This window comes from Nicotiana tabacum, unplaced genomic scaffold, assembly GCF_000715075.1.
Source record: "Nicotiana tabacum cultivar K326 unplaced genomic scaffold, ASM71507v2 Un00001, whole genome shotgun sequence".
NCBI lineage: Eukaryota > Viridiplantae > Streptophyta > Magnoliopsida > Solanales > Solanaceae > Nicotiana > Nicotiana tabacum.
The window spans coordinates 3,073,001-3,088,111 of record NW_027438239.1 but is presented as its reverse complement, the minus strand read 5'-3'; the positions used below and the strand labels follow the sequence as shown (position 1 = coordinate 3,088,111).

Here is a 15,111-nt window from a genome sequence, read left to right as displayed (position 1 = left end):
AGAATTGTGCGGCCGCAGAAGTCCCTTGTGCGGCCGCGATCGAAATTATGCGGTCCGCAAGATGAAGAATCAGAGAGTTGATTTCAAGCCAAACTCAAGAACACAGACCGTATCACTTTTATGCGGCCACATAATCTGGAGCGTGGCCGCTCTTAGAATTACGCAGTCCGCGAAAGTTAAGCTCAACCCAGATCCAAAAGAGAAGAACGCGGCCCGCATCAGAATTATGTGGCCGCGAAAGCAAGAGTGCGGCCGCACTCAGAATTACGCGGCCGCACAACCTCCGCAAGGGCATTTTTGTCAGATATTTTCAGCTTAGTATAAATAGAACTTTTTATCATTTTTAGGGTGTGTCAGGTTATATTATGTTTTGTATGAGCACCTATGACGACTGGTTTTACTGTTTTCAAAACATTCTGTACTAGATTCACTTCTTAACATTAGATTTTCATTCCATAAATTAATATTATGGATTTTATCTTCATTTCATCTTTAATTTCTGTTATTTTCATGAGTAGCACAACCCATAGCTAGGGTTGTGACCCAACTGTAGTGTGGGTATTTAATGGGTATTTGATTTTAGGGATTGAATGTGAATGAGTTAGTGATATTTAGCCTAGTTCTTGCTAGAACTCAAGAATTAATGGTTGCAAACATTGATTCATGCCTTTATAACTTAGTCTCTACTTGAGAAAGAGAGACTAAGTCTAGGAAAACTAGGCTTAACAAGGAATTAGGGTGAACTCAAGAAATTGATAGCCCCAATTAAAGGGTTAAACCTAGAGATAGTAATACCCAACTTGAGCTAATATCACTTGATTTGCATGAATACCCATTTGGACTTGAAAAAGTCAAATTGTGTAAAATCACCCAAACTACCGAGAGGTATAGAGTGAGTACCCTGGTGTGATAGCTATATTACAATTCAAACTAATCAAGCTTGCCCTAGATTTTGCTACCCGTTAGATATCCACCTAGGTAGAAGTCACTACCCTAGTCTCTTTAAATATTTGAAAAACAACAACAAAAATATTGTCCTTAGTTTCAATTATTGCAATCTTTAGAGTAAAGTCAGAAGTAGAAAAACCAATCAAGTTTGTGGAGGTGCAATTAAAGCCAAAACTTGCTATTAACTTAGATATACACCTAATTCTATATTCTAACTCCCTGTGGATTCGATCTCGACCTTTGTTGGATTTATTATTGCATCGACCGCCTCGCTACTCAATTGTAGTGTGGGTTTGGCACAGATCAAGTATAAATGAGAAATTCTTTGTAACGGACAGTGCACTCAATGCTGTGGAATATTCTTCATTAATGACATCGAGCGAAGATATTTATTGCCTCTTTATGAGTGTCATTCCTTCCGGTGCCAAACAGGGTAATTGTCTTCGGTTCCGCGTGTCATTCTTTTAAGCAGCTACTTGTCATAGCATATTTTACCCTATACAATAAATTCGAAGAATACTTTATTAAAATAACACAAAAATATTATGTCAATCGGATAGACTTTGATGAACAACTTAACAAATCGGTAAAGTAAATATAACATAAACTCTATAAACCAGTAGAAAAATTCGTGAAGAGCAAAACCATGTCAACCTGGTAGACTTTGATGAGCAACTTAATAAATAATTAGATAGTTAGAGCAAATATAATATAAATTCTACCATCGATAATGATGAAGAGCAATAATTGTATGCAAGTCAGAGGCCATTTTTTAAATATCGTTAATTGTAGGGACATTAGGCTAAGACCAACCCTTACGAGACCATTCTTGTTAATCGCCCAACCCTACCGGTGATAGTTCACATAATATTAAGGTTAGAATCAGAAAGGTAACACAATATAAAATAAAAGAAGATAGCTTTGTCCACGTTGAGCTCGGGCAAAGCCCGAGCTCCCCCTCCATTAGTATACATACAAATGCAAACCATCTTCGGTTGGGCTTCTTTGAGTTGGGCAGGCCCAATTTCACAGTCTCATTTGAGACAAAATGGTAGTCGGCCCAGCCCAACCCCAATGTCATATCGACTGAAATTCAAAAATAGTCAAATTTAAAATTGGTAATTAAAAAATAGCCACAGTTTCAAAAGTAATCGAAATTTAGCCATTTTTCATGTATATATAAAATTTGAACAAAAACACTATTAAAAATCCGAAAATATTCCAGCATAATATGCTGGAGTTCGAATTTCCAACATAATATGCTCAAGTTGCATCATAATATACCGAAAGTTTATATGTAGAAACTTCATAGTCCCACATATTATGCTCGAACTTTCCGTATTTGGAAATTACAACCTAATATACTATAAGTTTATACGCAAGAACTCCATAATCCAGCATATTATGCTGTAATTTTTCGTATTTTAACAAAATAATAACTATTTTTTAATAACTTCATAAATAAAATTTATTTTTCGTTTATCAATCCGAAAAGTCACCGGCCCAGCCCAACCCCAATGTCATATAAGCCACGTGCTCCATTAAAAGATCGTTCCCCCTTGCTTACCAACTGCCGCATGGAATCGAGCGGTAGACTGGATTCTTTAACGGGGAAAAGACAGTGCAATACGCAGGAACATGACGCAATTAGTTATCGCCGACGTCATGATTACATACTATCCTACGCCAGGGGTGCGCCATGTTTACACGAACTCGAGAACGAATTCAATTCCCACGCGTCCACAACGCCACTTTCCCCAACAAACCAGCTTCAGAAAAGAAAAAAAAAAAGAAGCTTAGTTTAATTGTCATTGCTGCCGCATGATAGCCTTCAACCGCTGTATAAAAGGCCTTTCAAATAAATTGCTTATTCAATGTTAGTCTGTTAAAGCTTCACCGCTTCGCGAAAATCTTCATTTTCCGCTAAGTTAATTTTTGAGTTGCATAGCAGAATTTTGAAAGATTCTTAGGTTGCGTATTCGTTCAATTTATGCAATCTAAAAGTTTAAATTAAGTGATTGTTTAGTGATTTTAATAGTTTTGAATAAATTGCCTTTTGTTAGAATGGGGAAGAAGAGAGTGTTGTTGCCGGCGAGTGAAGTTGATATGACGGCTGTCAAGTATACGCCTCAAAGAATTCAAGGTTCTCCTTCCGTAAATCCTACTTGATTAATTTACTTTTTTAAACAAAAAATCAAAAGTTAGATATTCCGAAATACACAAAAAAAAAAAAAAAAAAAAAAAAATTCATAAGTTGAAATTTTATGAATTTTCCTCATCAAATGGCGGAAGAATAAATTTTAATTTGTTTATTAAGTTCATTCTGGGACAGAGGGGACGGAGTACTTGTTATCACAAATCTCTGTATTGTTATTGCAAGTTATTCACTTACTGGTGATGAAAAAACATCCTGTGAATTTGCACGCTATGGACTTGCAGGTCCACATCTGACTGGATGTTGGTTGAAGCTATTTGTAATGTTGGCTGAAGCACCGATTATCGGTTCAATGATCATGATTCTCTTGAAGAACAAGAACCGATCATCCGAGGTATGGTTCTTAATGTTTCCAGTTTTATTTTCATTTTTCTGTTGTGAAAATTCATGTCTAAGTGATGTCATATTTTAGATAGCTAAAAAGGTCAAGTTTTCATGATTGACAGATGTTGAAGAATACTGTCATACCAGAGGATCCCATGTTTAAACCTGAATTTCCTCCTCAAGGTTAGTCCCTTTATCATTCTTTCTTCAGTAATTTTGAAACTTTTTCTCTCTACATTGTCTACACTCCTGTTCATCTTCTCAAAAGTGTGAATTTTTGCACCCTTATCTATCCTTGGCTTACGAGTAGACCATCATAATGATCTGCTTGACTTGGTCAACATGCTTGTTTAAATAGGCTTATCTTTTGTTCTGGGACCTTTTGTTTTTCCTTCCTTGTAAGAGACAGTCTATTTGGAAGAGGGGTGGAAGAGAGGCGGGTTGATAATATGTGGTGGTAGGCGTTTCACTCTGGAGTAACGAAGAAGATAACAGGACAAAAGCATATAATAGGGTCCTAAATTAGAAATTTTGTTTTTGATAAAACCAATGCCATTTGGAGTCACTAATCCATTTTGTATGGCTTGTGAATTAGAGTCAGAACCTGCTGTTGTTTGCTTGGAAGAAGATGGAAAACCTGAAGAACGCGTTGAGTTAGCCTTGCAGTGTCTTCCAGATTACAATCCAGGCTGTATTCAGATTGCTGATTCAAGCGCACCATTCCGCTATTGGAAGATTCGTGATTATGCATATGCTTACAGGTCGAAGCTTACAACTCCATCTCAGGTAAGTCACTGTTTTCCCTGTTTTCAGTATAGATGTATTATTAGGATAAGATTATATTTACATTTGTGTCATAGGTAGCAGAGAACTTCATCTCAGCTATAGAAGAGTTTAACAATAAGAATCCACTGGCACCGTTACTGATTTCTTATGATCCTGGTGAAGTCAGAAGCCAAGCTGCTGCTTCCACACAAAGATTTAAAGAAGGTATTCGTGTCATTGTATTTCAAAAACATGTCATGCCAGCTATCTACATTTGACTTTATTCAGCTCCGTTTCTTAGCTGTTGTGTTTGTGCAGGAAGTGAATTATCAATCCTGGATGGTATCTTTATGGCTGTTAAGGATGACATTGATTGCTGTCCCCATCCATCAAAAGGTATGTACTCTAGCTCTAGTCACCAAAGCATAGTTCTTTGCCAGATCTAGTTGCATACTTAATGACAAACAGGTGGAACAACTTGGTTTCACGAGGTTCATGAAGTGAAGAAGGATGCTGTCTGCGTCTCAAGATTACGAAGTTGTGGTGCAGTTTTGGTTGGGAAGACAAATATGCATGAATTGGGCCTTGGAACAACTGGAAATAATGCGAACTTTGGGTGAGTTTAACTTACAAGCCGTAAACAATAGACAAGAAATGCTCACAGTTCATACCAAGTAACCCGTGATACTAAAGCTCGCTAAAAATTTAATTAACTTAAGTCACACATTTGTCAATATTAAATTAAGTAGCAAATCTGCGGAAAATTTGCCATGAAGAGCAACCCTAAAGATTCCATAGAACTGTTTCCTTTTGAATTGTGTTGACTTAATTATTGTTATGCAGGTGAACTCTGACAATATTACGCTATTTACTATCCACTCTGTTTAGGAATGTTTTCTTTTGTTATAAACAACAGTATGGGTGAGTGGATTTTTTTATGACAGGACAACAAGAAATCCGCATGCTCCAGATAGGTACACGGGCGGGTCTTCCTCAGGTTCTGCAGCTATTGTAGCTTCTGGATTGTGTTCTGCTGCACTGGGAACAGATGGAGGAGGTTGTCTATGATACCATGTAGCTCAGGAATCATCTTATGAAATCTTTGTATGTTATGTTAGCTAAAGTTCATTTTTCATGTAAAAGGACAGGTTCAATTCGGATTCCTTCTTCCCTTTGTGGTGTGGTGGGATTGAAGACAACATATGGAAGGACTGACATGAAAGGGTGAGCTCCTATTATGTCGGAGTTCTAAATTTATACAGCTGCATTCTGACTATTAGCAGGTCATCCCCTGAAGATCATCTTACAGTGAAGCCATGAAAGGGGGGTGGGGTGGGGGGGCTATTAATTTCCTTTCTATCTTATCTTCCCTGTTTTTATGCTCGTACTATTGTGCACATCCAATCTAAGAATCATACTGTAACACCATGAAGTGAACCCTGAAATATACCTTCCATCATCTAACATCTTCGTGTACTTTTATGCTTATGCACGTTTCTTCTTTCAGTTTCTTGGTTCATAGATGAACACACAAGTAACTATGTATTTCTAGGTCGAGGTTCATCGCTCTGTGTGACAAAGGACAGAGTTTGAATTGTTAGTGTTGGTCTCCCCTTTTGGGTTTCTGCAAGTTGTGCATTTCAGTCTAAGCTGTTCTGAGTCACCATAAGTAGAACCAATGCTTACCAAGGTATATAGTAAAAAAAAAAAAGTGCTTTCATGGATAAGCTTCTGTTCCAACCTATAAAACCGGAATGAGTATATTTAGAAATAGTATACTTTGTTAACGGACATAAACCAAAATTGCAGAGAATGGATAAGAGGAAGTCATTATCAATTTTCTTTTTTACTAGTAAGCTGTTGAGGTCTATTTAAACATGGTGCTTGACATGTTCTCTTGATTGAAAAAATTGAATTCGGGGTTATAATAGAAGTTAGGTGACTAGAGGTTCGTATTTGTATTAGTTGAAGCTCAGAACAGGTCATACTACAGAGTTGGTGAATAAAATGTTCATGCCATTATAAATTTTCATGGTAAAATGCTCGTCAGATCCACATAGATTAAGAGATGTTTTCCCTATATAGGAAAATACTTCTCTTCTCTGGAACATAGGGAATTGTGAAAGCTTGTGGACTGAGATTATTTATGAAACATAGGTGGTGAGGGGGTACATATATCTTTTTGTTATTTTTGAAAAATTTACTAAGCTGTCCTGTATCTTTTGAGTATAAGTTTTGTTTAAGTCCCGCACCCAAGGGTTATGGACTAGGGCTCAATGAAATGGGATGAAAACCATGTGAGACTAGGGTTCAAATTCCAGCAAAGGTATAAAAAGCTAGGTGATTTCTTTTCATATGTCTAAGTCTTGATGAACAGAATTATCCGTATGAGGTGGGAGGTAGCAGGTACCCGGTGGAGTAGTTGAGGTGCGTGCAAGCTGGCCCCAACACCATCATTATAAATTTTTTTTTTTTTTTTTTTTTGCTGAAATTCCTTTTATGGAAAGATGAATATTATAGTGTTTTGCCCAATTGTAGTGACCATATGTGCTAATTTATTGTTTTTTGTCACCTTAATTGTAAATCTGCTATGTGCAGAATTGTTATTTTCTCATTACTTTGTAAGTCCTAAATAGGTCACTTCTTAATCTCATCTTTTTTTTTTTTGCCAGATTGCTATATCGTGGTGGAACAGTGGCAATTGTTGGTTCTATCACAGCATCTGTTGAGGATGCCATACTGGTGTAAGTAATTCACAGGTTTGAATGTCCTAGAGTGCATTTAATTCTTCTAAGTGCAGTCCTAGTAGTTCTATAAATGGATGCAATAATGCAAGACAGCCTGGACCATCACTACTGAGGAAGAATGTGCAATCACATAGCTTGTGAAAATGACTCGTCAAAGTACTTGAGTTCATATTATATGCCCGTAAATTGCTATTATCAGCAGAAGTTTTAATCGTCTTTCTCTCTCTATTTCTCCGTATATCAGCTTTATTTTGCTTAAACTACTCTTTTCAAAAATATTAGAGGGTTCTTTTTACTTTATCTTGGGGATGGGGGAGAGTGCGTTGCCTGCGCTATTTACACTTTGAGAGATGAAAGTAGTAAATGTACAAGAGTCTTAATCCTGCTTCCAATTATGTGAGTTCATTAATAAATCAATCAATCAACAACCCCTTAATCCCAAACTAATTGGGAGTTATGTGTGTTCATAAAGAATAGTGCGAGTTAATATAAATGGAACTGTAAAACAAAGCTTTACAAAGCATTACTGATAAGTGATAATGACTAATAAAAATAAACGTTGAACTGTTTTGAGATTCCTCATATTTTGTCCCCTAGTGCTTGTGCATGATGCGGCCAAACTGATAATACTAAACTCAAATCCTTGAGCGCTAGCTGCACGAAAAACTTACCCTTGATGAAATTAGTTTTATTGCTTATGACTTACTAGATATGTTGCTCTACTTTTTGCCTTCAATGAGCTTAAGATCAACACTTCCAGAAATCTAAGTTGTGTATCTTACTACCAGGTATGCGGCAATTTTAGGATCCTCTCCTGCTGAGAGAGTTTCTTTGAAACCGGTAATTACCCAAGAATATTGCATATGCTCGTCATCATAATCTAGATTTAGTATGATACATCTTTGTTTCATTTATTCCTCTATTTACTAGAAATGTTACAGAACACAAAGTGATTTTATAGAGTTTTCTAAGCATGTTCCTCCAAAGGCATTTGATTGACCATCCGCTTTTGTTTCTCCATTATCTTAAAAACCTACAAGAAATCTCACGAGAAGAGTTGATATACCACTTCTTAGTGTTGGGAACCCTGGTAGTATGTAAACCTTAAGAGAAAGGCTTCTTGAGTGATATTGGATCGGTCTTTTCTGGCCTCTGGATGAATTCTGCAGATAGAAATCCTGAAGTTGTGCAACTCCTGTAATAGACTGGTCTACATGGACCACAATATTGAAGAAAGAAACTTCTAGCTGATGTAGTAGGACCTAAACATCAGCTTTCAAAAGTACAACGAAATAGGATGATTTGTAACACTTTCTTTCTTGTTTAGATCATCTAGGGAGCATTGCACTTCTTATGGACTATTCTGGAGCCATGTTTCATTTTGACAAAGTAATTTTCACCTTATGAGTTTCAGAGCTGAGTTGTACATGTGCCTATTCCATTAATATTACAGTCCTTTCTTTACTATGTTTCAGGATCTCCCTTGCTTACCAAATTTAACTTCATGTGAGAGCTGGTACGCTGTAGGATCACTGCGCCTGGGGAAGTATACTGAGGTAATTGCTATTCTGGTTGAGAAGCGTCTGAAATGTAACTTTCTTGTAACAGTTCAATAGTTTCTTGACTTCCTCCTGCAGTGGTTCAATGATGTTTTCTCAACTGAAATATCTGATAAGTGTGAGGATATTCTTAATCAGCTATCGGAAAAACATGGGTGCGAAGTAAGTGTATTGCCCATGTCCAGTTCTTTGGTTCTGTCAAGGGATTGTGATTATTCATCTGCCATCTTGCTTGCTTAGAGTTAGGGGTCTTATGAGCATCAATTTTGTGACTAACTATTTTCTTTCTTTCTATCTTTTTACCATTTCTATTTTTATTAAATTATTTTGCCTTTCTTCCCTTAATTTGAAGACGATAGAGGTTGTAATACCAGAGTTGCCTGAGATGCGCACTGCACATATTGTTTCTGTTGGCTCTGAAGCACTATCTGAGCTGAATCCGGACTTTGAGGATGGGTATGTCTCATTACCTTATTGAGCAGGTCTTCCATGTGCTTGAGCTGGCTTGTGTGGGCCAGTACATGACATGATAACATTATTCATATTCTTCTTGATGAACACCTAGCAGCTTTGCATTTGTAAAATGATCTGTTTTCGACCTGATTTCCAGGAAATCAACAAGATTAACATATGATACTCGGATAAATCTGGCACTTTTTCGAACATTTACAGCGTCGGATTATGTTGCTGCTCAGTGTCTTAGGTGAGGCATAATTTGCCAAATTCTGAATTTGATCTGCTTTGCAAATATAGTGGCATCTAAAAGGATATCTGAACTAAGATGTGCGTAGTTTGATCATTTGTTACTTGTTTTGGAAGTCTAAGACAATGGTATTCTGTACTAAGCGGTTGTATAAATAAAGAGAAAAGTCTTGTCAATGACACAAGATCATCCTCAACACCTTTGCCTGCTTGTATCTGGTGAGAATGAAATTAAATCTTTTGGGTGTACCTTTTTTCGATCCATAGTTTGGTTGCTCCTCATAAATTTGCTCAAGAAATATTGAAATCTCTTTTATGTAAGAAAGTGACAATTAGGCTTCTTCTTTTTTTCCACTCAGTCTGGGTTTAATACTACGTGCTAAATCATCTAAATAGGTTTTATTTCTTTTCAAAAGAACATAGGTAGAATAAGAATAAGAAAAAGAAAAGCCTTAAAAGTCTATGCGCTACAATTTTTGGTTGCTAGTGCTCTCTGATCTTGTTTATCCTCTTGTTTCTTATGCTAATGAAAGTATGCAGTCCTATAATTCTGGTATTTTATTCAACTAGCAATTAGGGTAGAAGTGCATTCGCTTCTGATATAGGCAATATGAAAAGTTTTTAAGTACTATAAGTTATTGGATATAATCTCGCTAATTATTCAGGCGAAGGTTAATGTATTACCACATGGAAATTTTCAAGAAGGTGGATATCATTGTGACACCTACTACTGGGTATGTATTCACATTCCTGTCTTTGGGCGATAGTGCATAAGTTTTTTTATCACTTTCTTGGTTAAAGCACTGCTATTATTCATGTCATCTGTAAAAATATTACACATCTCTCTTTATGTGCATGCACCTAATTTGCAAGTGCTTCTTTTAGTTTCCCCGATGTTTTTCTTTTCCCGTTATCTGGAGGAAGGATATACACTTGTGATAGCGCCATCCCTCACCATTCCAATTAAAATATTGAATTTGGTCAGTGATGAAGCATGAATAAGATTTTGTTTTCACTGGAACAGCAAGAAGGTGATAGTTGGAGATTGATTACTTTGTTGATGTCAAATCTAGATCAAACCTCTAAAATGTTTTGTATCCGCATAAAAGTTAATGTCTTTGAACAATATACATATATGTGAAATCAGCAGGTCTGTTAATTATTTGCTGCTGCTGGAATATGAATATGCATGAAACCGTCTTTAACTAACAATTGTTTTCCCGGTTCTTCAGCATGACAGCACCCATAATATCACCAATTGCTCTTAAAGTTGGAGAGACCAATTTTCACGTTTCAGGTATATATTTCGTTATGATGCACTGGTTCATGCTAACTGAGACTGAATAGATTGATCTATTAGAGCTATAGAGTGGTGACACGCACTATTTTTTTCTCTTCTGATGTAAACTCCAGACCCCCAAACCTCCCCTCCCTCCCCCGGACAACAGTGGTTTATCCTACTTTTCCCTTGGTGGTTCGAACTCTAAACCTTTTGATTGGAAGTGAAGTAATCTTACAACTGGAATAACTTCTCGTGTCGTTGCATGTATTGATATAAGAAGGATGATCCTCTTTTTAAGATATTCTTAACTGTGGTATCTGTGTGAATTTTGTAAAGTATAGTTAGTTGCTAATTTCTTTTGCATTATCCTCCTCCTCCTCCTCCTTTTGTTTAATAAAAAGTTTATTCCTGTATATAGGTGTACTACTTTACAATCTTATGTTGGTTCTTGCTCTCACACTCTCTTCCAGGAAATCTTATGCGGTTCGTATTAGCAGGAAATCTTCTGGGCTTTCCTGCAATTTCTGTGCCTGTAAGCATAGCATCTTTCTCCTTTGTACTTGAAAATTTAGACTAACTAAAGATTCCGAAAAATTAACTCGATGGGATAGAAAGCACATTGTCTGAGGCATACTAAATTTCGTACCCAGTCTGGATACCCTTTACATTTAAAAATTGCAGTATTATCTGCCCTTAGTTTACTTGGTTTAATGGGTACCACAAATGAAAAAGTGTGTGAACCCATATATCAAAATCAATTAAAAAGGTAGAGACATATCCCCAAAGATTGTTAACGTCATAAAGATGAATTAGCAATTAAATTATTTTCTGCATAGTGCAGTTCTAATGTGGCGTAGTGCAGTTCTACATGGCTAATCTTGGTAAGTGAAATCCTGCCAAGAAAACCTTTCTGATGTTGGACAAGTTAGGAGTTACTAGCCTACACCTAGTCAATGGATGAAGAGCAAAACTATGCAGAATTTGAATTTGTTTTATGTCCTGGAAGAATGCTAATTTTAAACTGGAAATAAAAATTGCATTCGAAGAGCTCCTTCATTTAACATTTCCAAAACTCAAACCGTAAACACAACAACAACAACAACAAACCCAGTGTAATTTACGCAGATCTTACCCCTATCTGAAGAAAGTAGAGAGACTGTTTTCGGAAGACCCTCGACTCGGAAAAGATAGAGAGGAAGGAGTAACAGCAAGTAACAACACCAGCAAACCAAACAGAAAACCGAAGCGAAAGAAACAATAAGCAATAACAAAAAACCGATAATAAGAAAATACAAGCCTCACACTGAGGAATGCATTAAAACTACCAGAACGAGCAAGGACAATGCTCGGCTACCTAGTCTGCTACCTTAATTATCGACCTCTACACCTTCCTATCCAGGGTCATGTCCTCTGTAAGTTGGAGAATTGCCATGTCTTGCCTAGTCACCTCTTCCCAATACCTCTTCGACGGCCTACCTCTATCTCTCCTTAGGCCCTCCAAGACCAACCACTCACACCTCCTTACTGGGGCATCTGTGCCTCTCCTTTTCACATGTCCGAATCATCTAAGTCTCGCTTCCAACTTCTTGTCTTTCACAGCGCGCACCTTGTCCCGAATAACTTCATTTCTAATTCTATCTAACCTGGTATGCCCGCACATCCATCTCAATATCCTCATTTTTGTTACCTTCATCTTCTGGACATAGGAATTCTTGACTGGCTAACACTTAGTCACATACAATATAGTAGGTCTGACTACCGCTCTATAGAACTTACCTTTAAGTTTTAGTGGCACATTCTTATCACACAAAACACCAGAAGCGAGCCTCTATTTCATCCACCCCGCCCCAATACGATGTGTGACATCCTCGTAAATCTCCCTATTTCCTTGTAAAATTGGCCCGAGGTACTTGAAACTATCCCTCCTAGGGATGACTTGTGAATCAACCCTCACGTCTTCGTCCACTTCCTGAGTCGCTCTACTAAACTTGCATTCCAGGTATTCTGTCTTGATCCTGCTCAACTTGAAAACTTTAGACTGTAGGATTTGCCTCCAAACCTCTAACCTCGCGTCTCATCTATTAGTACAATGTCATCTACAAATAACATGCACCACAACACCTCTCCTTGAATGTGGCACGTCAGTGTGTCGATCACCGAGGCAAATAAAAATGGGTTGAGGGTTGACCCCTGATGCAGCCCCATCACAACTGGGAAGTCTTCCGAGTCTCCTCCTACTGTCTTCACCCGAGTCTTAGCACCGTCATGCATGTTTTTAATAGCCCTAATGTATGCTGCCAGAACACCTCTAGCCTCCAAACATCTCCACAGAACCTCTGTCGGAACTTTATAATAAGCCTTCTCTAAGTCGATGAACACCATATTCAAATCTCGCTTCCTCTTCCTATACTGCTCCATCAATCTCCTAACAAGATGAATAGCTTCCGTAGTCGAATGTCCCGGCATTCAAACTGTAAACACAATTGTTTAAATTGTTCTGACGTTTTATGTTGAACCCATGGACTTGGTAATACCTGAGGAGATTGATTTATATTAAATCATTCACCTTGTGGAAACTACTACAGATGGTGGTGTCAATAATATCTCCGACTTTTTTTCATATTTTTTTGGGTATCTTGTATGCTCAGGTTGGCTATGACAAGCAAGGACTTCCTATAGGCATGCAGCTCATTGGGCGACCATGGTGCGAAGCATCCATTTTGCGCTTAGCGGCTGCCATAGAGGTATGGGTCCCCTTCCAACAAAACGAGTCACGGACCATTTTCCTGAAACAGATGACACCATATAGACCTCAATGCCACTTGGTACGTAGATCTATGTTTGGCACTGTAATAGTCGATATGTTACTTTTCAGGAAAATTGTGCTGGGCCAAAGAAGAAGCCGGTGCAGTTTTATGATATTTTGAAAGGGAACCAGTTGTGAAGTTTAGGTTCTCAATTTACATACTGATGATGGCTCTCATGCATTGGTGATTTCAGTACTCACGAAACTGTTGAAGTGGTTCATTTGCTGTAATTGTATTGATCCTACAATATAACTTTTCTTGCCAAAAAGTCTTGCTCATATGCTAAAGTAGGGGTATTCTGTCATGAGGTTCCTAGTTACATCTCCTAGTGACTGCAGAAAAGTATCCTTCCTCTAATGTGGAAATGAGATTTCCAATTGACCTTAGTTTCACAGGAGAGCTGTAAAAGTTTATACTCCTAGTCAAGCTATATCAGACTACTTTGGACATTGGAGGAAAGATTAAAAAAGAAGCAAAATTTCGCTTGACCTAAAGGCTTACAATCTCAAACGAAAATGCATAGCAAGTTCTTTACCCGCTTTGTCGGCCTAAAGTCCTTTAAAAGTGTGCCTATTGCCGATCTAATAACAAGTATTTCTTCTCTCCCAGCTCTACTAACAGACCCTTTCTTTTGCATTAATTATTCAAAAAAAGTGTCATTGTCCAGTTACTATTGCATTGTTCTCTTGTATATGTTCACTTCTATTGGAGTTGAAGTATGAATGCCAATGCATCTAATTTAATATTTTATAAAATAAAGTTGTCAATATATTGAAAAACTATATAGTATAAGATACTATAAATCACTATCATCTTTTTGTAGTTTTCATCATCTGATTACTCAAATTATATTACTATAATGCATCTGACTATATACTATTAATTATATTGTATAATGTATGAATGCACCTCACTATATTCTAAAACAAACATCATCTGCTAGGATTGCTTATTGGGCATATTGGGCGGATATTTATGCTTAATGGTTTGACTTATCGGTTATCAGCTTGTAAATATACTAATGCACCAGCTAGGGGTGTACAAATGAAACCGACAAACCGCACCAATCCGATAATTCGAGTCAAACCGAGAAAAAAAAACACGACTATGGTTTGGTTTGATTTGGTTTGGTGTTGGAAAACAAATGCGACCATATTTGGTTTGGTTTGGTTTTAACCAAAAAAAAGTCAAACCGAATCAAACCAATCTGACATTATATGTATAGAAATTTTAAATATATTTAATACATAAAAATAATTATTGTAGTGTAGTTTATAAATATTTCTTAAGCTTTTTCATAATTTTACCTTTTAATGTATTATTTCAAGCTTGGACTTATAATTTTTGGATGTTCCAATAAGTTTTATAGTCCATAAATATTAGGAACTCAAATAAATCCTAAACCAAAATCAAATCAATACTAATGCTAATAAAAGACATTCAATTCAATTGTGCTATGAATGAAAATAGTGTTGGATATCTATTTTTTAGTTTTTTCATGGTTTAGATAAAATGCATAACTTAATTTTTCTTTTAGTGTTTAATCGTGTAAATAATAGTACTTATTAGTCGTACTTATTTTAACAACTTATTACTAATTTTAAATTATGTTTGTTTTCATTATGGCTTATTAATAAAAAAAAATTATGCGATTTTATTATCTTTATTGTTGGATATTTTAGTACAATGTCACGACTCATCTCATATTTATGTTATTTTATTAAAAAAATACCATACATAGTTTTATCTTACTAGGATTAAA

The 15,111-nt window shown here is 36.7% G+C and overlaps 1 protein-coding gene across 3 annotated transcripts; it reads left to right on the top strand.

The window, feature by feature from the left end:
• The first annotated feature begins 2,778 nt into the window (after window positions 1–2,778).
• On the top strand, window positions 2,779–13,798 carry LOC107811019 (fatty acid amide hydrolase-like). Of its 3 annotated transcripts, none has more exons than XM_016635858.2 (21): window positions 2,779–2,918; window positions 3,012–3,091; window positions 3,388–3,497; window positions 3,610–3,670; window positions 4,083–4,273; window positions 4,348–4,477; window positions 4,571–4,648; window positions 4,721–4,868; window positions 5,197–5,309; window positions 5,401–5,476; window positions 6,925–6,996; window positions 7,788–7,839; window positions 8,475–8,555; window positions 8,637–8,720; window positions 8,911–9,014; window positions 9,169–9,261; window positions 9,926–9,994; window positions 10,493–10,557; window positions 11,013–11,074; window positions 13,191–13,286; window positions 13,418–13,798. In XM_016635858.2, exons 2-21 carry the CDS (start codon window positions 3,013–3,015, stop codon window positions 13,484–13,486), a joined length of 1,833 nt encoding a protein of 610 aa, XP_016491344.2. In that variant the 5' UTR covers window positions 2,779–2,918; window position 3,012; the 3' UTR covers window positions 13,487–13,798. The 3 variants fall into 3 exon arrangements, with proteins under 3 accessions (XP_016491344.2, XP_075104682.1, XP_075104683.1); XM_075248581.1 differs by having other exon boundaries at window positions 8,616–8,720; window positions 13,418–13,653; XM_075248582.1 differs by lacking the exon at window positions 8,637–8,720 and having other exon boundaries at window positions 13,418–13,653.
• The last annotated feature ends 1,313 nt before the right edge of the window (window positions 13,799–15,111 follow it).

Coding starts and splice junctions, on each gene's coding strand:
- LOC107811019 (XM_075248581.1), top strand. CDS start 3,013: ATGGGGAAGAAGAGAGTGTTGTTGCCGGCGAGTGAAGTTGATATGACG. Junction 4,478..4,570: donor CACACAAAGATTTAAAGAAG/GTATTCGTGTCA, acceptor GTGTTTGTGCAG/GAAGTGAATTATCAATCCTG. Junction 10,558..11,012: donor GACCAATTTTCACGTTTCAG/GTATATATTTCG, acceptor ACTCTCTTCCAG/GAAATCTTATGCGGTTCGTA.